Source organism: Merops nubicus, unplaced genomic scaffold, assembly GCF_000691845.1.
Source record: "Merops nubicus isolate BGI_N331 unplaced genomic scaffold, ASM69184v1 scaffold15086, whole genome shotgun sequence".
In the NCBI taxonomy this organism is placed as follows: Eukaryota; Metazoa; Chordata; class Aves; order Coraciiformes; family Meropidae; genus Merops; species Merops nubicus.
In genome coordinates this window covers 52,220-75,415 of record NW_008617074.1, presented here as the reverse complement: position 1 = coordinate 75,415, position 23,196 = coordinate 52,220, and the positions used below count along the sequence as shown (strand labels likewise).

Below are 23,196 nucleotides of genomic sequence, written 5' to 3'. Positions count from 1 at the left end.
AATATAACGGGAAAAAAGAATATGTTTCAAATTGAAAGAATATTAAGTATGTTTGCTGGAAAAAATGGGCCTTTTAAGAGTTCACAACTGCTCAGTTCTGCAGGGAGAAACGTACCAACTTATACCTATGCATCCCACCTTGTTTTACAGTTTGAAGAAGTTCCTCTTTTTCTTTTTTCAGGGGGAAAGAGAAATGAAAAGGAAGAGGAGAGGGGAAGCAAGAGAGGAAAGCATCTCTGATTTGTCATGGAAAAAAAATTAAAAATAAATTAACTAATCCAAAAGGAAAATTCAAAATAGAATGAGTTCATGTTCTGCCCAACTCCTCACTGCTTTCAAGACAAGCCAGTTTAAGCAGGTACAACTGAGCGAACATTTTGGCAAACTATTTTTTTAAAACATCCAAATCTGCAAGGAAACGTGGGATCAGGTCAAAGAAAAGCAAGAACTCTACACCAGGAACTTCCCTACCCTTGGTACAACCTCTTGGAAGGGCTATCATGTTACTGCATGTTGCCTTCCCAAACTTCATTGTAAAGCTTAAAACTGAAGTCAGACAAAAATTAATCAGAGACAATTAAAACAGATCAGCTTTGAAATATAATTGGTTTGCAAGTGTGAAGTTAAACTGAAGTCCAGATCTAGCCAGGGTTTTTTTTTTTACCAAAAGTTTACAACTAGTTTAAATTACTTTGAGTATGCTGAAAATAACTACAATTGCAGTGGTTCAGAGAAGAAAACAACTTTAAAAAAAAACTAATAAATGACACTATATTCTGTTACATTATATTAATTATATTAAATAAAATGTAATTCTAATTAATTTATCTAACAATATAAATTGTATGAAAAAAGAAAATAGCTTTAAATTTAAAGAAGAAAAAAAATTTATTAGGAGCTTCTAAACTTTTTAAACATTTTAAACAAGAAATGTGAATGTTGGGTTTTTACACATGCAGGTGGAACTCCCCTTGAAAGTGATGGAAGTAACATTCTGTGACTACAGGGAGAATAGACCTCTGAGAATAAATCCCTCAAGAGTTCAAGAGATAAATGGCATTTCCTTTCGAAGCTAAAATGAGTAATTGTCAAGAAGACCATCATTACTCAACCACCTCAATAAGCCAAACCAAAACTTTTCTGTATGATAGCAGTTGTTTGTTGTTTTGTTTGGTTGGTTGGTTGTTTTTTTTCAGACATAAATGCAGATATTTATTTTCCTCAGACATATGTGCAGAGATTTTTTTTTTCCTCTGGCATACATCATACTCAGTTTCATTTTACCCAGAGTTCAGCCTTCCTTGCCAAATAGAATAGGATTTTATCAGATTTAGGTTTCTGAATAATGAAAGCAAGAATCATACTTTCAGCCTCCTTCAGCCTACAACTTACAAATGTCTGTATTTTTGCAAGTAAGAGATCTAAGAAGAGTGGGAACTGCAGCCCTTACACTGCCTACCTCCACTGCAGTACCACAGAGAAAATGCAGCTCAGCTGTGGATGTATCTTTATTACTCTCTGAAACATAAAATAGATGTTGTAAGTAGCTTAATAAAACTATCTGCACTGGATCAGTTATTTGGCACAATTCATCTGGAATTTCACATCATATTCCTTTATAAAAAGTAATTATGGACAGGATTTTGCACTCTCTCGGTGAACTCCACCTTAACCGTACCCAATTTTTATGTTCCATAGCAGAGCTGAGGTCCAAGCAGGTCCAGTATGTTTTAACTTTATTACGATTACTATAAAGTCCCTAGAAATATGCCTAAAATTATCTTGACAACTTAAATAGAAGCAGATCTGTATGGGGTCTGTAATTGCACTGTGCTACACGATTTAAACTGGCTAATAGTGCGCACACACTGAGCAGCTGGGAAGGAAAAGAATGTGTGTGCTTGGAAAGAGGAGGAAGAGAAAAAGGAAAGGTTAATAAAGCAAAATGTTGTGCTCTTTTCTTGCTGAAAATTAAGCCTCCCATTTACCTTCATAATTGTATCACTATACACAGACAAGGTAACATATTATATAGCTATTTCTTTTTAGTCATGCTACGACACTTCAGGTTTTCTTAATATTTTATATGTGGTTTATGATCACTCTTTATTTTGCATCTTTGCATTTCTTTCCTAATCACAGTATAATTTTTTTTTCCAGATAAAATGTAAATTTTTCAGTTACAAATGGAACTGTTTTAAGGAACTAAGCAAAATTACTGTCTGTCCTGAAAGCTTACTGCTAAAGGCAACACCTCAACCCACCCGCAATAATATTTATGCCTCTTTTATAAACAGAGTTTTCAATTGGTTAATATAACTCAAAAAATAATAACAATGGCCAGTGCTGTATGAAAAAAGAAAAAAAGAAAAAAAGAAAAAGAAAAAGAAAAAGAAAAAGAAAAAGAAAAAGAAAAAGAAAAAGAAAAAGAAAAAGAAAAAGAAAAAGAAAAAGAAAAAGAAAAAGAAAAAGAAAAAGAAAAAGAAAAAGAAAAAGAAAAAGAAAAAGAAAAAGAAAAAGAAAAAGAAAAAGAAAAAGAAAAAGAAAAAGAAAAAGAAAAAGAAAAAGAAAAAGAAAAAGAAAAAGAAAAAGAAAAAGAAAAAGAAAAAGAAAAAGAAAAAGAAAAAGAAAAAGAAAAAGAAAAAGAAAAAGAAAAAGAAAAAGAAAAAGAAAAAGAAAAAGAAAAAGAAAAAGAAAAAGAAAAAGAAAAAGAAAAAGAAAAAGAAAAAGAAAAAGAAAAAGAAAAAGAAAAAGAAAAAGAAAAAGAAAAAGAAAAAGAAAAAGAAAAAGAAAAAGAAAAAGAAAAAGAAAAAGAAAAAGAAAAAGAAAAAGAAAAAGAAAAAGAAAAAGAAAAAGAAAAAGAAAAAGAAAAAGAAAAAGAAAAAGAAAAAGAAAAAGAGAAAAAGAAAAAGAAAAAAAGAAATAAAAGGAAAAAGAAAAAGAAAAAGAAAAGAAAAAGAAAAAAGAAAAAAGAAAAAGAGAAATAAAAAGAAAAAGAAAAAGAAAAAAAGAAAAAGAAAACGAGAAAAAAAAAACACCACTCCAAAACTGGTTACTTTTAACAGGAGCTTTAAAATGAATTAAGTTTAAAAGAAGCAAACAGCTAAAATATATATAACCAGTGATTATTTTTATTTAAAGTATAAAATAAATCTAAAGACCATGAAAAAAAAGCTTACAGAACTTCAATATTATTGCCACTGTAAAAATAAAGATCTCAGGTTGCACTTACAGCTTACTCAAGACCATCCTTTTATTAAAGAATCCCTGAAGATAAGTTACAGCATTAGCAGAAATCAAACCTAACACGTTTGTGCACTTTTTTCATCCAAGGAGGTCAAGTCAGCTTTGTGGTTTAGATGCTCAGCAAATCTTAGCTCTACAGTATCATTATACTATGTCTTGGAACTGAAGCTTTCTACTAGTCTAATAATGATAAGGGCTATATAGGACTGAGTGACGAGAGTCCTAAATGCACAGCAGCAATGAAAGTTCATGGCGAGTGTCAAGCATTGTGCAAATCTAAAAGTTACAAGTATTTTTATGGGTAACAAATACCACAGTCACTAGGAAAATTTCTCACAAAGGGGATAGAAATCGTGAGTTAGCAATTTAGATAACAAACCTTAAGATCCTGTATGAAAATATAAAGGTTGTAATTTTAATTATATTCTTGGGGGTCTAAAAAAAATTAAATCTCAACCAACCTATCACTTTCATCTTCACATAATAAAAAGCTATGAAACAGGCTGTTAACTGAGGTCATGAAGTAAAAGATGTTTCTATTTTCTTTTTTTTTAAGGGAGAAAAGAGTTTATAAAACAGAAAAAGACTTGTTCAATGAAACAATCAGTTTTAGTTACAAGTGTAAAAGTCAGCCATGTGTACTAATTCTCAGTAATTATGATGCCAAGCGAACTCCTTTGGGGACTTAAAAGTCAACGCCTGGCAATGGCTGGGCAAACAGCAGAGTGGAGCTACTCAGGTGATACTGACCCCTCCAAAGTCCTTTGTGTTACTGAACAACCCAGACCATCCAAGTGTCTGCTCCGTCCTCCCTTTCTTAGGTATTAAACCCACATTCTACTCACAGGGCTGGTATTTAAAACATTAAAATCTAGCACACATCCCAGCACACAGCTCTCGCATAAGCAATGAATCCACTTCAAGGAAACAGAAGCGCTGAAGAAGGAAAATTCAACATCTGTACTTGCAACATAATCACAGCTGAGAATCAGATGTGGAAAGTGGCAAGGTGATAGGGCAGGTATCTTTTATAAAATCTATCTTAGCTAGCTGCCCCTTTTTAGACTCCAACACATCACACACTCCTTGTCTTCTTGCCTCCCACGTAAGTGAATACTACACTGTGAAATGGCATAAAAATCCAAGATTGAAAATTTTCAAAAGCATTCAACAGTGTCCTTACTGTTTCTACAGAGAAACTGCAGGTTTCGTGTTGGCTTAAATGAGGATAAAATGTTTGGCCAACCCAATGCTGAAAGCTATAGGAAGAAGCCTGTCTTTGGCATCCTATATTTTATGCATATATTTACACCATGAGAGAAAAATTCACCCCAAAAAACTAGGCACCATGTGTAATGTGTCTCTATTGCTCGTCTGAATTGGGTTTAAAATTACAAGGGGAAAAAAAAATAAAAAAAAAAACAAACAAACCCAAAGACCACCTGCATAAAAGACAAGTTACAACCTATCTACCTGGCACTAGACTATGCCCTTAAGTGGAGCATTCCAGTTAAAAGAAAACTCAAGGCATTCTGCCACTGCACGTCTAATGCTACAACTTTATGCAGCATCTCATTCTTAATATATATTTCAAATACCAAATAGGAAAAGCCAACATTTACAGCCCATTTAAAATACGTCTCAAACTACCTGTCTCTTCAAGCAGATCCTTAGTTTACAACAAACTACTGGCAAAACACTTGCTGCAGCAGCATTCTTGTGAATGACAGGCCTCTGTAAAGAGTGCTTTTTGTTCTACATTAAAAAATTCACAGCAGTCTGTAAAAATAAAAACTCTAGATCAAATGACATTTTAAATGAAAATTTTGCTGAATTCACTATGGCTGCTATGTTCATAAGACGTTTTATTAGTGTAAGGGGCAAACACTTTTTTTACTCTGCAAGCACTTTATTGCATTTTTCCTTCATTTACAGCATGCTTCTTATTCAGGGCTTCAGAGATCCACATTCTTCTCTCCCTCCCCTTCTTTTTTTTTCCTCCCCTGAACGCTCCTAAAGTTACAGAACAAGGGGATCCTACCTGGCAGTCTACAACAGGTCAGTGATCAAACAGCAGGAGCAGTGAGACAGCAGCCAAACTCTGCCCCATCTCCTGAGAATTACAGAAAGCCAGGGCTTCTCAGCCTGCAACGCCAGCGAGAGGTTGCACCCTGGGGCTCAGAGAAGCGCGGCGGGCTGCAGGCACATGCGGCACAGGCCTCCACGGCACAGGCCTCCGCGCCCGCTCAGGCCGAGACACAGGCATTTGGTTTTCAGTTGCGGCCCACTGCAGATTTCAACACAGGCAGAAGCTGCTTGAAAATGTGACCTCATCTGTCTTATGACAGCAGAAACAAAGCTAGATTGAAAATATACCAACATTGCTCTGCCCCAGTGATCAAAGGCAGTTTAAATAAACAGTGTTCTTTATCTGTAAAGTGCAGCGGTCTTTGAACAACTATTCATTTTACCTAAAGTATTTACGTTCGCTTCAACAAAATCAATATACCGGATAAAGTAATATGAACAGACAAAACTAGACCAAACCGTGAAGTATTATCATTTACCCAATAATATGCCAGTTGTTCATTACGATACTATTTTGTGCAAGCAAAACACTCTTAAAAGCCTAGTGGGTTTTAAATACAGCCTACATTCAGGAATGCATTATGTACCGAGTTAGCATTACACAGCCTACCTCTGCTACGAACTCAAAGACTCATGAGTCGTTTTTGCCATTTTAAAAAGCCAGTATCACTGCAAAAAGTGAAAATTAGCAGGTGCAATAACACATCAGGAAAGAAGTGACGTGGCAGAGTGGGTGCCACAAAGTAGTAGCTCATTACTAACTTCTGGAAAGGTTAGCATGAATTCTCTTTAGGCCATAAACTACAGCCAACATGAATATAGACACATTCTTTATAAAGGAATCAAACTCCTAGCTGTTTGAGAATTATACAGCACAGTTAAAAGGCACGATGCGCAGAAACATTTACCCTTTCATCAAGAACGGCTGGCCTATCTAGGAAAGAACTGAGATGCTTTAGTAGAGTCTGCTTTTGAACTGGATCTGCAGTTAAACAGAAGTCTAAGTCCACAGAATTAATCTTAGACACTGTGCTTTCATCGGTCTCATATGAAGGAAATTAAAGATACTTACACAGCCACCAGCAAGAATTTCTGCAGCCAGTGGGACAGAGCCATCTTTAGCCATAAACTTATCTCTCACAAAATCATTAACCTTAAAAAACAAACATTTATGAAAGCTGATAAATTAAAAGATTTGAGAAAACACTCATCAGTTGCAAAGTCTCTGTAATTGAAAATGCAAACACATCTGTGAGGCTAGCAAACTAAAAGACATCAAGCAAGTATTAGATTTTATATATTGCAAAGGTATGTTTTTCTAATGAAGATTTGCAGCACAATTTGAGTATTCTTGAAAAGATATAACAATCACTAATTAAATAATAATTACCTGAAAATCACTGATAAAACCATTTAAGATTTTGTAAAAGCTCACTACACTTACAAATTTATATATAAATTCAGTTTTAATGCAAAAGTAATTCAATTAATAGCATTAAGTACTTTTCTTTTTTTTTTAAATGCATGCTATTAACTTTGGTGAATACTAGCTTATTGGTGAATAACCAAAACATTACAATTAGATTATAACAATAAATTATTCAGTGCCTTAAAAATCAAGCAAGAAATAACAAAATTATTGAAGTAACATATTTAGGAAACATGGGACAAAAATGCATGCAAACAAGTTCCTTTCTTACCAACACTCCACTACATGCTCATACTATCTCCTCTTGTGCCAGAATTAAATATACAGGAGCCACATGGAGATACAAAATCAAAAGTCCTCCAAGACCAAAAAATAATTATTCACTTCTGTGAAGAAGTGAAACCAAAGGCCTGTTCTGCTTACAAGCAGATGAGCTGAACAAGTTGAACAAGCCTGTTATATTTTGGAGCGAGTCCAAAAATAGGTTTTCAGTAAGATTCTTAAAATGTATAGATGCATCTCTCTGCATGTGACTTGTATGCCACCTATAATGCTCACAAAGTCAGATATAAACAGTTGCTTTGTGCTTTTTGTAATTAAGTTTGCATCAAGCAAAAGTGATGGAAGACGCTTTACCACTTTGCTGACACATCGAGGATAAAAATCCTTAATACGCTAGCTGTAATTAGATGTAAACTTTACTATGGAGAAATGTGAAAACAATCTATTTGCAAACTTACAGTAAGTTTTATTGCCTTCTCTGGTGCTACTCCTAATAGCTGTGGTAACAGACCTGTAACAAAGAAACAGAGAACTCAATGCATCGAGTAACTTGGTATTAACTAAACAAATATATGTAGAGATCACCACCTAGAAATGGGCAATTTTTACAGCAATTTTATGTTATTATGTTTAATGAGAGTCCTTAAACATTCCATTTTGAGAATAAACTTTGTGCTACCACTTCAAATGCTACCACGGCCTATATTTATTTGTTTCTTTAGTTTTTTTTAAATCCATGATATTAGCTCACTTCACGCTTAAACACTAATACAGATTTGCCAATTATGTTTCAGCATCCTATCCTAAACCAACACTTACTTTTTGCATCTTCAGATGAAAATTAAGACTTTCTAATTAATTTTGTGAGATACGTGATGCCTCCACTTCAAAAATCAGGATTGCAATACCTTTTTCTTGAAAAAACAATGGCGTTAGATGGCAGGAATCAAAATAATGCAAAACATTCAAACATGTATAGCTGCATTCTTGAGCTCTTTGCCCAGCTAACTCACCAGCTCTTAAAACAAAGGAAGTTATGCTGCTTTCTTCCCAGGTATGGAATCTCCTATTTTATTCTGTTAGAAGTGATGTGCTACAAAACTGGAAGTGAGAATCTCTGACTGCTGGCTTCACTTGCTTGAAGTGAGCAGTCGATACTGAATAAACTTTTTTTGGACAACACAACCTAAAAACAGGCAAAGCCTACCAAATAAGCCTGGGGCTAGAATGCTGTTGCCAGCATTCAGCAGCATAACGAAATTAGGACACCATCCAGAAATGTGAGAAAGTTACCCTGGCTAGAGCTCCTAGTGCAGACCCGCTTTAAAATCACACATACATAAATTACTACACCTAAGCTATGTATAACATTACTTTGAAGTTATCCTGTACCAAATAAACTAAAGAAAAAGATGTTCTAAAATATCAAGATATAAAAATAGTCCAGCTGGAGATCTGTATGAATCTCCAGTTTTGGAAGCAACAAAAGCAGGACACATGAGATTCCTTTTCACTAGACTGAGCTGAAGATGGCCTTTCTACCATTTTTCATTTTTCAGCTCCTAAGAGCATTTGTAAAGGCAATTTTAAAATTGTAGGAAAAACATGTTTATCTTGGCACAAGTTATTTTTTTCCCATCTGGTCCAGTCCTTTTGCACTCAAGTCTGAATAGGACTGTTAACGACTCAAAACTTGCCCTAAAAATTCAACGTAGAAGAGAAATATTGAGTAGAATAGGGGGAAGTTGAAATGAAAACCAAAACCCACCATAAAAAAAAAATCAAAACCCAAGTGAATAACCAAAAAAACCCAGAGCATTCATTTCTTTTTCTCTAATTCAGACACTACTTTATAGTATAAAAGTGTTTTCTACGTTTAATCACAGATAATGCTGCATATGTCTACTGCAAGATAGCATTAATTTTAATTAAAAGGTAGCATTAAAATTAATGCTACGTTTTACAGCTTTGCCAGATACTAGCTAAGCCTACTGTCTCAAACAGCTTAGGAAGGTAGGGGGGCTTTTCATTTGCTCTCCTATCTATGTAATAAATCTACCTGTAAGTGGTACCTGTGCATTCTGTATGTTATGACCATTAAAACTGAATTCTTAATCATTTTGTTGGAAGCCCTGAAATGCTGTTGAAAGATTTCTGAACATGGTAAAGATTATAAGTTTTGGAAGAAAGAAAACACATCAAGAGACACTTATGAAAGTGTCATTTTTCTGTTAGGGTTATCCTGACATGCTGGGAATTTATCACCACGCATTAGCGGATCAGCAATGTAACACACAGATGTGGGACAAGCACAGAAATGTCTGACAGTGTCTTAAAAATGTATGCCTCTTAATAACATCAGAGAATTACATTTTGCACATAGGCAGCCTGCTAGTATAGTACTCAGCAAACATATTATTCAGCCCATTTTTATATCCAAGGCTTTTTAGTAGCAATTACCATGTACCACTTCATATTTGACACGCTGTTGTAGTAGGACTCTCCAAGAAGGTGAAGGTATATGTGAGAGAGAGCACCAAGAGCTGCACTCAGTTTGTGATACCATACAAGTTACTTTCTAAAAGCAGTCTAAATATGCTGTGAAAATACACACAATAGCTCATCCAGCCCAGCTGTAATGATGGCATCAAGTAAAAAAATAATTTTATTTGCCCCAAGTATTGTTTCAGACATCTAATGGCAAAACTTCAGTTTCACACTGTGTAACGGACATGATTTTCCCTTCACTGACTGAAGGAGTTCTTGCTTGCTCTAGGTAAAATATTTGAAACCATTTGGACTCTGATAGAGAGGCAGTAAAAGAATACTTCCCAATTTTTCTATTACAGGATTCACACAAGCAATTGGAAAATTAACCACCAGTTGCCATTCAAGCATAGCTCCTTCAGAGGGGAAATGTGGTATTTCTTGAACATTTTGTGCTTTGACAGAACTTAAATATAGGAGTAAGCTTGTGCTTCCATTCTATAAAAACAGCACTTCACTGCATGCTTCTGGAAGAAAGCTTCTGCCACAGTCTTGTTGTATCATTAGCATGAGAGTCCACCAGTAATAGTGAAGTTGGATGATGAATGAATGATTAATGTCTAAGTTCACATGGTATCTGGAGTCACTGCAGTGCTAGAAGCACCACCAGCAGAAATAAAACTAACAAGTTTTTTAAGAGTTAATGAACACAGATGACAGAGTCTTCTACAGCATTTCCTGTCTTTTTTCATCCTCTGGGAGAAGTGGCATTAACAGCATGGCTACTGAACATTTTTCATGAGCTACATTTTATCTCAGGTACTTAAATTTCCCATAAAATTTCCATCAAGTGTAGGTGAAATAATCTCTACCAGATGCACTGCTAAAGACTGTGAAGCATTCTGTGACTCATCAGGTGGACTTATGATTAAAATAATATTAAGAAATGTAGGTGGCCTCATCAGTCAGAGAGATGTTGACAAATGACAGCTCCAAAACTTTCTTATTTTGCATATATATAAATACCAGTGAGTTTCTAAATACGTATTTCAAGTATAAATGTAGACACAACAGTAAATTATAGGTATATGAGTATTCTTTTCAGCCATGCTGAGAAAGAGACAGATGAAAAATTCATCTCAGATGTACAACCTTAAAAAAAAAAAAAAAAATAACACCACAGCATTCAAATAATGCATATTATAAAGATCCTACAGAGGTTTATATTATGTTTGGTTTTTTTTCTAAAATCAAAGTATCTTCTCAGTGGAAACACTGATTATCCTTTGAACCAAACTGACATTAAACAAAATTTAGTGCTCTCTTTATATCCACAAGATGGTGTAATGCACCCTAATCTGAGATGGTCGTTTAGAACATGGAAGCTATACTTTTTTCCAGGTTTGGAATAAAATAATAATACAAAAAAGAAAAATCAGTTCACTTCACTGGATGGAAAGATGCACCTTCTATTAGGAATATCATCTGAAATGACTGACTGCAGAGTAGGGTTTATAATGCCTGCTTCCTTTCTTGCAGTGCTTCATGAGAGGGAGACCACTGCTCCAAATGTTTCTACTATTTTTAAAAGGTTTTCCATCACTATTAAGCCTGAGAACTCTATCAATAACTACTCCTTCCTCCAGTGGAGAAAAACCCCACATTTACTTAACTTTGAACACACCACAGTGTAAGAAAGAATACCACTTACCAATGACCAACAAATTTTAATATACTCTGTAGTTTGTCTTACCTAGTGTAGTATTTAAGACCGGAATGAGATGATTCTTGCTGTAAGTTTACTGCATTAAATTCGGCCAATATACTAATCTATAAAAAGTCCTTTCAAATTTTCTTGTCTTCTTGGGCTTAACTGGAAACCTTCATACTCATTCCATACTCAGTTGCTGAACTTTCTGCAATATCATCTCCTTAGAAAGCAGGCAACACTCACACAACTTTACACAACTGCACAGAGGATTTGCCACACTTTTAAGGAGTTTTCTCTACTTGACTCTTTAAAGAGAGAAACTAAGTCAAGGTGCTCTTACATAGAGAATCTGTAGAAACACAGGTCTCAATTTGCCTCCGAAATGATGGTGTTCTTTGCCATCACAGAATTTATACTACATAACACAGAAAGGAGATTATTGCCCAGGGTTTAGAAGATTACCTTCACCAAACTAGTCGCCTGAGATTTCACTACTGAGTACTCCCTGCAAGACTCGAAAGCAGTAAAGGGGATGGGGAAGAGAAGGACAAGCTGTACTGCTGAAGGTTCCTAAAATTTCTCCAGATTTGGCAATGAAAAAAGACCTCAAGCAAATGGAGTTAAAAATATGCATTTATGATATTTCTGAAAGTATTTTTCCAGGTGAAAAAAAAAAATCACTGTGGTTCAGAGTTTCAATAAGACAGAAGCAGATAATAGTGGAATTCTGCACTTTTATTCTTTCAGGATCCTGAAAGAAGCAGGCATACATTTGCAGGGAATAAATTTTGTTCTTTAGTGAATATCTTTTTACAACTCTGGTTGCTATAAAACATTATAAAATAGAAACCATGTCAATACTCTATTAAATTATTAGGCCTAATAAAAAAATTGATTCAATCTCAGTCAACAATAATCAATAAAAATATATATACAAGTTTATATAAATCTTACAAACTGTTAGGGTTTTTTTTTTCAGGTGCATATAGCTTTTCCAGATCATAACAGTACTTTACTGAAATCCTCTGTTCTTCATTCCTGACCCAACTGCTCTTAGCAATTAATTTTTGTCAATACAATATTCTTATTTTCAAGATCTAAAAAAAGTTTCTAAACAAGCTGGCTAAAAATGAAATAAGTAACACAAGTTTCAAATCCTCCCCAAGGAATATGCAGTGAGGGAAAAGATCTGAATAAGTGGGATACCAGAAATACAATTTGCTTTAGCTCTGTGAAAGAGAACTGCAGTCTTATGCAGTAAGTAGTTCACTATTCTTTGTGACTACTTCTGCATTACCTGAACTTACACCATTGATGCCGTAACTGGGACAAGGACAACATTAAAAAAAAAGCCAGCATTTAAATGCAGGCACCTAAGGTACCCAAAGTGAGGATGAGTTACATCCTGAACAGAGTAAATGAGCTTTTCTCCATTGACTACAAAGGGAGTTTGGAAGATCTAACTTCATAACTTGTGTGTATTGGTTACATATATAAAGCTAAGTGGGTTGAAACCCAGCTCTCTCTCTGACTCAAGGATTACAAGCTAAGAAGAGGTATACATAAACCTTGATAAAGATGACTATTCACAGTGATTAGTGAAGCAGATGAAGCTGGTTCAGAGAGACTTATTTGTCACCAATAATATCACAAAAAGAGAGATGGTTAGTTACAAGGTACAGTATTTTCTCTTTGTTTTTGTTTTTAAATAGAAAGATAACAATGAACACTGAAACAAAACAAAAATGAATGCTCTAACAAAAAATCCTTGGTACTAAGGACTGCTAAGGAAATGAAAACTTGATAACAGTATATTTTTTTGCTGTAAGAAATTGTTATTGTTGTCCTATTGCAGATAAGGAAGGAAAGGACAGATAGGTTCTACAGAAATTTTTTCATTACAGTGAGGTTTTACTTATGAAAAAGTTTGCAAACACTTTACCTAAGACAGAGTAGAAGCAAAAGAACCAACCAGGCAATACTAAAATCTTAATAAAAAAGGCTTAAAAATTCAGAGTACCGCTGAATATTTATTAGTATCTTACCATTAGTATACATCACCTGTAACTTACCTCTGTAAAGCCCAAAGAAACCTTCGTAACGTAGCACTTTCTTGAAGCAGTCAAAGCTGTTTTTATACATAAGTTCTCCCACAAAAGAGCCTGTAGAGCGCTGGTTTTGCATTCGAGTTTTTACCAAATCAATTGGGTAGACTGCAGTAGCTCCAACAGCTGCAAATAAAAATGAAGCTGTAAGAAAACATGTTTCTGCATTTGCAGTCTTTGACTGCAACTGTCATCTTCCACATTTACATCTCAAGTATCAGTGTTATTTTTTTTTCCACAATATATTCTGGATACATTAAACTACCTCCCACAGTTTTAACCAAAAGTACTTCCAGGCCCTACCTCATTATTAATCTGATTCTTCTGCAACTGGTTTGGTGATAAATCAGACAGCAACACCGCTTGCAAACTCAAATGGCTTGTAAATTCCAAAACTCTTGTAGACCAGATGACCCCTTCCCTTCAATATATAGTCAACCCACCCATTAAACACAGCTCCAAGGGAAGGGGTAAGAAGCCTTCCACACTTCAATGAAAGGCAGAAGGGGAAGAAGGGCAGAAAAAAAGAAGAAAAAACCCAGAGGGTGAAGATGAATATTCTTTTGCTCAGTCATGACTAACCTCCAGCAACTGAACCAAGGGCAAACCTGTAAGCTGATTCTGCCATCTGGATGAGAATAGGTCGAGACACATCGCCTGGGGCTTTCTGTCAGGGAAGGATTTAAAACAAAAAAAAAGACATGAAGTATAATCAGAAATTTCATGGGAGAATATCTTATAAGGAGAAAAATTTAACTATACAGATACCTGGAAAAAAAATCCCACAATACACTGGAGTTTTTGTTTTCAATTATTTTTTTTCCCCACTAATTTCTAAATGCCATATAATGTAGCCTCTTCAGATTGGAATAACAAAGAAAAGAGCAATTGATACTACAACAAAAGTATTCAACTCCAAAAGGAATGGTCTAAATGTGCCTATGAGGGCACATATACTACATCTTAAGTCATTCGTTTTCTACAGCTAAAAGCAACTCTGCTTTGGAATTTCTTTCTACTGTCGCCAAAACCAGGCATACCTACTACTTCTCAGGCTATCAAAACAAGCATTTAAGCATTGTTCATACATATTAGCTAAAGGAAAATAAGGTTTCATAAAGCACTCCCACAACTTCATTTTGCTTACAGTCTACAAGTGCTAGATTCAACCCCATGAAAAACAAGTTTCAGAAGTACTCCAGTTACAAAATTGCTATCTCATGAAAGAAAAGAATTAGGAAAACAGAATCTCTGCAGCAGCATTAAACCTTCCATACTTACTATCACTTTTTGTAATACTTATGTTTTTAGGATACTACAAGCAAAAGGACAAAACAAAAATGCAGACACTTTTTTTCCTGAAAATGTGTTTAGAGTTTAGCTAATATTCCCATATAGGTGAAGTCGGTCAGAAAATAAATTGAAGGTATCAATGTAGCTGAAAATCTTTTCAGTCTCAGCATCAAGCAGCTGACATTATAAAAGAACTGGAAAAATGAAAAGATAGGGCACACATCCAGAAGAACTGGTAAGATTTAAGCAGGTTCATATGTCCTAGCCTCTTAGAATGGCATAAATCATACTCACAGAGAGAGTGGCCCCAAAGGAAAAACTGAAGAAGCTGCTACTTTTAGTGCTGCATTTTTGGCTCTGTTTTACTGCCACCTATTGTAACTTAGGTTACTTGATACCCAGTCCAATGCAAATGATTTTAACTCCTTTAGGAGTCTTCTAGGAATAGATGGTGAGCTTTTGGAAGCCAACTCATTTGAATTCATTCCAGTATAGTCAATATTTAGTCACTGCTCAAACAAACAGAAAACCACCACCCTAGATACTTTCTTGGAGTGGGGGTGGGGGTGTTCACATGTAGGGGAGGAAGAAGAAAGAGAAGCGAAAGAGATGCATGTGTACACACACACACACAGGCCTGGCTTATGGCCGGATAGTCCTAAAAACGTAGCCTGCATCAACTCATTGTGGTCAAACTGGTGTCTCCGCATAGACCCAGAGCAGGAAAAAAGAAAAACAACAAAAAAACCCTTAGCCTCCCAAGACACAAAGTTAAGACTGCCTTAAAATAGGGACAGAAAGAGAAACACAGGGTTAGCTTTAAATCTATCTACATAGAAACTTTTGTGAATGAAAATTTAAGAGATTAAAGATTAACAAGATCAACAAGTCTAACATCTAAAGAACAGTTCTACTTCTCTTTTGCCTCAAACACAACAAAAGTTCATTTGCTGTTATATCACTGAAAGTCAATATCCTTTAGTTTGTGGAAATACAGAGAACATTCAAGCTTTTACTGAAATTTTTGGTAGACTAAGCATAATATCTCCTATTTTGATATTCAGCAGAGCATAAGTCAAAGCATAGAAAAGTCAGAAGCCAGGAACATGCATGAGTGTTCAGAACAAGGGCTGCCATTCAACAGGCTAGATGTTGAATTTACCATCCATATTCGAAGCAGGGACTCTTCTTTCCTCATTGAAAAGAAGAGAGAGCAACACAATCACAAAACATAAACACAATAATTAGATATACACCTAATGTTTACTGAATAGCCAAATGACATATTTTATCTTTCCAAAGTAAATTACATCTGAGCTGCCAAAATGCAGCCCAAGAGAGGGGCACCAAGAAGAGATGGAAAGGATGTGCCACAAGTTAAAAACGAATTCTGACAAGAAGATACTCCTTGCAGATATTACAGAACACAAAAGAAGCAACTTTGCCGACAACTCAGAAGGCCGGGTATCTATTTACCAGGCACTGGAAACAGATAATAGCATCCTGCTGGCTTCTGTCCTTACCTGCCTCTGAGCCTCAGCCAGGTTGTAGGGCAATGTTCCTTCCTCCAGAGGAGCAATTCTTTCAATATCAGCTAACGTCATGCGCCTGGGGAAATTAATTCAGCTTAGCATTTGCTCAGTGATGGGTTTTCAGCTCACAAGAACTTGCCTGCATGTGACCACTACACTATACTCTCCTGTCCCACAATACCACCTCCCACCTCTTCCTAGAAGGAGAGAGGAGGAAAGGAAAGAGAGTAGGGTAGATAATTCTCCACTTACCCCCGTGGCTCATACAGGTCTGCTAACTGAAACAAGATGTCAACTTCCATGGGTGTAACTTGACCAAATTTCTGAGCTGCCAGAACGAACTCCTCTGCAACAGAACAAAAATACAGAAAAGAAAAACTAATGAAACCAGAACAAACAATCCAGAGCACCCCGGAGTTGCTTTATATATTAGTATTAAGTAGAAGATGTTGATGGGAAAGGGAGAAGGGGAATAAAAGTGACCCTCCACAAAAATGTTCCTGCTACTACATAAACATGTATTTTAAACATCCTGTCCTTCATGCATGCAAGTACAACTCTCTGGTGTTAAAGCTTAGTACTACCAGCAGGATTTAGGATATTTGACATAAGGTACCAATCAGTTGCAGGTCAAAGGGAAAAAAAATCAAATAAAAAGCAAAGAGAAAAAAAATCCAGGAGTCAAGAGATGTGGAACTTTTCATGCATAGTCCCAGTAGGCCACATTAATGAAACGTTGGCATTGCACAGGGAATTCTCTATAAATGTGGCTAGATACAGCAGATGACATCTTGTTCCAAGCTTGTAGATCAGCTTACTGTGTCACCAATACAAGTTTACAGAATTCTTCAACTACCCTTGAAGGTCAATTTAATAGGCTGCCAATTTGGCAGGAGTCCTAGGAAGTTTTTTTAAACTTTTAAATACCTTTACACACTTTTCTCATGCTGCCCCCACCGCCAGTTTACTAGGAACATTTTCTGACTGAAACAAAATGAAAAACCTGGAGGGTGGACTCCAAGAGGAGCGTACAAAAGTGAGTGGCATGCCAAGGCATGCTAACGAGGCAGGCTTTTGTCCTCTCTCATTGATTTAAAAGCAGACTGATGAGGTCTTTCCTTCCGCTTGCCCCAACCAAATGCCCAAGGAAACTTCCAGATTGCAAACATTTCTACCAACCCTTAGTGACTTCCACATCTTTTCTATTTCCAGCCAGAGTACTGTAGATCTTTCTAATGAGCTCCATGTTGTTAAGGAGAGAATTAAATCCATTAAAATAGGAAAAGCTGACCTGATGGGAAGTGGTACCTCCAGCAGCCTAAAATACAGACAGTAAAAGAAGAAAAAAGAAAGAAAAAAGAAACTGTTACAAGATTAAGAAAAATCTTGAAATAAATGTTTCCAAACAATGCTATTTTACAAGAGTGACAGTAGCACAGGCTTGCTTTTTAAAAAAACTGCAAAATAAAGCGAGCTATGAATGATTATTATGTTACTGAAACTAATCATGACCAGAATGTAAAACTCTCCCCACCCTACAAACCTAAACAAATACATATGCAGGATTATAACAACCTAACCAGTAGTAATTTACAAAGTTCAAGTTTCAGTACTGCTTCACTTGGAAATGTTTCATAAGTTGGCTTATTTCTAGTAACGAGGAAATCTACTTCTACATGTAAAGTATATTATTGTAGAGAAAATTTCAACAAAATAAAAACATATTCTGAAAAAGGTCAGCTGAAACATTTAAATTCACAGGCATTTCAAGTCACAGAAAACCAGCAGGAAGCTCTCAGGCTTACATCAGGCATTCAAACAAAATGGGAACAATAAGGTTTGAACATTTACTAATTCTCAAATGAGAACTGAGCATAAACCTTTATTTTAAATTGGTGAAAACTATTGCATGAATTCCCTATTTAAAGTATAAAATAGATCATGAAGCAAATTTCAGAAAACAACGCATAAGTTTGCCAAAATTTAATTGACCTTGAGGGAGAATCGAAAATCTTGTGTTTTATGATAGGATGTTCAACCCAAGAAAGCTGATAGCAAGACTGGGGAGAGAATCAAAGAAGGAAGTATAAGATCTCATTGTCAATCCCTAAGTCTTCTGGATATGCTTTTTGCTGTATGGTTCTTCCAATTATTCCATCCAACATTTGCAGTTCTCATCACTTCACACATCTCCCTGGAATTCTCCCTCGCAAGTCAAAACAGAACAGATTTCTTTAATCTTGGATATGATGAGACTTCAGATTACTTGGAAAGTGCTGCTACAAGTTCCCAAGATTCTAAACTGGTCAAAACTTAATGTACTTTTTTTTTTTCCTTCAGTGAAGTTGAAGAATTGTAGAATTTAATTTGTTTTATGCACTTTAAACTGAAAAAAAGCATACACTCAAGCGTAACAACTATCAGTTATCAGACAGTGAATGTCCTTCCTTGGGTGATGTTCCAGTTCAGAAGCTGTCCCAAGTACTTGAAAATCACACTCAGTAGCTTAGACCTGACATTACAAAGCAACTTCTTTAAGAATGACTCCCTCAGCGGGACGGAATAGCATTTTGACATATTTGACATAGTCTACTATGATGGAATGACTGGAAATAGTCAGACAAACTCTACGTTTGTAGGTCATTATTAAGATACATCTACCTGCTTTGTCTTTTGTCTTAGGAGACCAGGAACATTGAGAATACGTATTCTGCAAAAAGGGTTAACTTTCATATGTGTAGATATTAACTGCTAAACTGAGAAACATTCATCCATAAGGTGGACTACATGCTACATACAGTGGTCAACGTACATGAAGAACAAGAAATCTCATGTCTGTATCCCAGGTCTTTGCCCGTTGGGATACCAGAACTACTCACAGCTACTAGACATTCTTCTACAAATGGTGTCAGCATGTGTGGCCGGATAGTGACCATAATGTCCCTGAAGTCCATAGCTGTAACTCTGCCAGCCTGAGCATTGTCTCTCTGCACAAAAGCTTGTTTTGCATGTTCTAACTGTATCTCCTGAAAACACAGGGGAAGAAAAATAGGTTAGGTTCAAGATCATCACCTTAGTAGTTAATGATTTTATATAATGCAATCTTACAAGATATGTCATACTTAACAAAAAAAAAAAAATTAGTACAGGTAATATAACTTTTATTGACTGTTTTATTTGTAACTTTCATAATCAGTTATTCAGAAAACACAATCAGAGCAAATATATGTCAACAATACTAAGCAAGTCTTGCAGTGAACCATGACACTACCTTATTATTTCCACTATATTTGAAAATATATTCCCTGAAAGTCATATTAAGACAAGACTCAGGCTAGTCAAAAATCACCAGCATGATGTATTCACAGTGAATATGATCTCCTGGTATTATCTCACAGCAGCATTCAAGAAAATAGTGTGATGGGCAAAAGGCAAATTCAGCCAGTGTAGGACCCAGCCAGACAGAGGCCTGCAGCCACCATCTCTCCTTGTGCTCATTCAGCTCACAACACGGCCACCAATGCATGCTGCCAGTCAAATTATCCTTGTCTTTTTATTTCAGCCTCCTGACCTCTCCAATTTTAGTCCTAATTTCTAATTAAAACACTGTACCCTCACCTGAAGATATGATGACAACCTCCTAACATATTAGGCAGAGGAGGAAAAGTTGGGGGGGGGGAGGAGAGGGAAGGGACTGACCAGTGTTTTAACACTGCATTTCACTCGCAGAATTATTCAGAAATTTCTGCTTTTGATGAGAAACACTTGTGGGGGTTATAATCTGAAGTGTTACCATTTCAGGTCTGTCACGTTTCCTTTATATTACAGCCCCCTATGTGGAGGTGTTACAATTCAGCAATAATATCCACTCTGGCTGGATGCAGCCGTGTAAGCTCTTGTTTCACTTCAATTGTGACTATAATTTCAATAGAAATTTGGAAGCAAGCAATTTTGGGAGGTTTACGATGGGAGGAGCACAAAAAACCTTTGTCAGCTTGAGGCAGGGAGCTACTTGGGAGGCAAAGAGCTCTGAAGAGGAGTTCATGTATAGTAATTCTTCTGTCCCTAAATACTCACAAGCTGGCAGGTGGAAACGTGCCACAACCAAATTAACCAAAATGTTTGTCATTAAGTGGCAGCACCACCAAAGAAAAAATAAATTGACTTTACTGAACGATTATGTGGGAAACTGTGAACATTGCTTTCTTCTCTCTTATTCCAGTTGTTTTAGCCACTGAAACTGCCGGCAGAATCCAGCACCAAAACGCAGTAAAAAACCTGGACACCACTTGCAGAAGTCCAGTTTGTTACCACCCATGTACACCTGTCAGCAAGTCTAGAGGTCCGTGCACCAGCGGTGGGACCCTGGCTGACAGGGACGCCTCAGCCGCAGAAGAGAAGTGGCGCTCGCGTTCCAGAGAGAGATGTTAAGTACGTGCTTCCTGTCATCACGCAGCGAACTGCAAAAAGGCTGTTAGCACTACAGTTGAGTACAAGTCAAAACACCCCATCCTCTCCTTGCTAACATGATTCCTTTCAGTCTTTTTGGCACCTGTGGAATCCACTAGAGAGAAGGATTATCCCACTTTGTTAAACACATGGTCAAGGACTCAGGGATGCCATTTGCCCATGTTCTTGTTCAGATAGGAAAGAGCCACTTAGCTTAGATAGAGAGCAAGACAAACCTCTGAACAGGATGATGTCAGTCTTCTGGAGCTTCCTATTCATACCTCCTCCTTAGTTCAGAAATTAAATTAATTAAGCATACTGCACATCGAGAAGATTCATCCCACCTTCTCAGAAAGGCAGGGTCTTTTGAGGCTATGGTTATTTTGAGCAGTGCTACGCAGTTTCCAGTTGAACTCATCAGGAAAAGCACAAGGACCTTCAGCCACATGACATTCCCAAACCATGACCACATCTGCAACGTGGCATCCAAAAACATGCAGACCCTTATATGATAACACACTTAATCTCAAAGCTAAATTTCACCTATAATTCTGTCACAAAAAAAAGACAGATGTCACTTCTCTAATCACCGTATACTGTGTAACAGTGTAATAACCCCCTTAAAGTGTTTAACTCCAAAGCAAGGCTATCCATTCCCTCTGTCTCCAAGCCTGAAAGTTGAGACATCTCACAGCATGGCTAACTACATTTGAAAATGAGGCTCAGTAGCTACTAGCAGTTTATCAGGGAAATCTTTGAGATGTTCAAAACATCACCTATACTGTGTATATGCAGCTAATATAAAAAAATACCACTTTAGAAACAAACTGAAAAACAGTAAAGCAAAGTTGCAGTGTTTAGAGGTGCTGACTTGCAGTCATTTTTATTGTTTCACCTGTTTCAGTCCAGTATTGTTTACTTAGACAGATTAAGGTTTAAAGAAGTACAATTCTCATTTGCTTTTCTCACTCTCATTGCATCCTAAAGAACCTTCTCCAACTAGACTTCTTGTAAATTTAGATATAGTTAGAAAACAAGCTTCTCTCTTCATGCTGGAAGTCCCCCAGGTTAGCATAAGACTTGTGAAAAAGTAATTTGCACATCATGGCAGGCATGCCAGCACCAAAATTTTCATTAAATTACTTCCTATGTAGAGATTTTACCTCGGTTTTCACTTACAACTCATTAAAAGCCTCCATACTTTCCGTTTAGAAATTTATGTTTGGGTTCCATCCCAATGGATCTACAAGTCATCAGATACAGCACAATCCTTGCCACTGGAGTAGATCCCACAGTCCAATTATAAAGAGTACTACCTCATCAACTAAAATGCTGGGTACAAATAAATTCCCAGACAATGTGGAAATGGATTTACCAGGCTTACATATAAGTATATGTTAAAATTCATCCTGTGGAATAGATTTTACACACTGAGAAAGGGGCCAGTGTTGCCTCTTTGTGAAGCAGACTTCCACTTAAGTGACAATGGAACACGACCATATCCAAACAGATACAGACATAACAGATATATAGTGGAGGTATATGAGCCAATTCTAAGCTAGCAAAATGAAAAGCAGAGTGAAATAACACACCTTGAGCTCTGATGGTTGATGCAAATATATTGTTAACTGTATCAGAGCCAAGCTATACTTTTGGGCATCTCTGTTACAGTGAGCAAAAAAAATGCTGGCAGGATATAAATATTCAGAATCCCATGTGAATTCTTCTAATTTAAAGCCAGAAGAGATCCATCTTGTGCACGGATAAAACATACTCATGTTACTTTCCATGTACCTTCAGCTTTGCCAGAAGTGATGATTAGTCTAAATGCTGCGACAGATAATGAATATGTAACAACTTTATGTGGCATAATAGGACCTAATGTGAACAAATTTGAATCTAGCCAGATTATTTCATTAAAAGTTGCAAATTGCATTGTACTTACAAAGCAGTACCTGAAGCGCCTTACAGAACCATCTGGTCCATGTTAAGTGCAATGTAAAGAGCATTCACACATCAGGAATGCAGAAAGGTAATTTGGTTACCACGGAGGTCTCCTGCTGCCTAAGGTCCAGGGTCTAGACATCAGATCAAGGAGATTGACTTGTGCACAGGCAGAATGTCAGAAAGAAAGCCCGAGTACCAAAGGTTACAGAACTTAAAGGAAGATTTCTAAGCCTGTGAGCATTAACTCTCAGATTTTTGTTGAGAGTGATTTCCATGCCCAAATTTCAGTATTTATAATATGATGCTCCAAGGCAAGAATCAGCAGAGAAACTTCCATGTTCCAAGGATTTACAGTTCTAGAAAGTGGGTAAACAGATGTACCCAATTACTGTGACTGACTAAGCATCCTAACAGACTAGTGATAACAGACAGCTTCAGCAGAGTCTTAGGACAGTTGATTTATTTGGAAGGCCTTGCTATCTGCACCAATGCTGAGAGCATCTTCATTAGCAGTCTTAGAATCTCTCCTGAATGCACCTCACCTCTCTAGAGGGCAGTCAGAATTGTCATTGTTATTTTCCAGGTTTATGCCTTTTCTTCCTTTCTGTCCTATATGGATCATCATCA

The 23,196-nt window shown here is 36.4% G+C and overlaps 1 protein-coding gene across 1 annotated transcript in view; it reads right to left on the bottom strand.

The window, feature by feature from the left end:
- The window catches only part of LOC103775569 (calcium-binding mitochondrial carrier protein Aralar2), a 57,281-nt gene that overhangs the window by 6,766 nt on the left and 27,319 nt on the right, over nucleotides 1-23,196 (bottom strand). The window contains exons 5-12 of the mRNA XM_008943032.1: nucleotides 19,053-19,199; nucleotides 17,353-17,491; nucleotides 16,426-16,519; nucleotides 16,165-16,249; nucleotides 13,931-14,015; nucleotides 13,316-13,474; nucleotides 7,504-7,556; nucleotides 6,407-6,487 (exon numbers count right to left, since the gene is read on the bottom strand). Coding sequence (XP_008941280.1) covers nucleotides 6,407-6,487; nucleotides 7,504-7,556; nucleotides 13,316-13,474; nucleotides 13,931-14,015; nucleotides 16,165-16,249; nucleotides 16,426-16,519; nucleotides 17,353-17,491; nucleotides 19,053-19,199 — 843 coding nt within the window. The remainder of the gene's footprint in view (nucleotides 1-6,406; nucleotides 6,488-7,503; nucleotides 7,557-13,315; nucleotides 13,475-13,930; nucleotides 14,016-16,164; nucleotides 16,250-16,425; nucleotides 16,520-17,352; nucleotides 17,492-19,052; nucleotides 19,200-23,196) is intronic.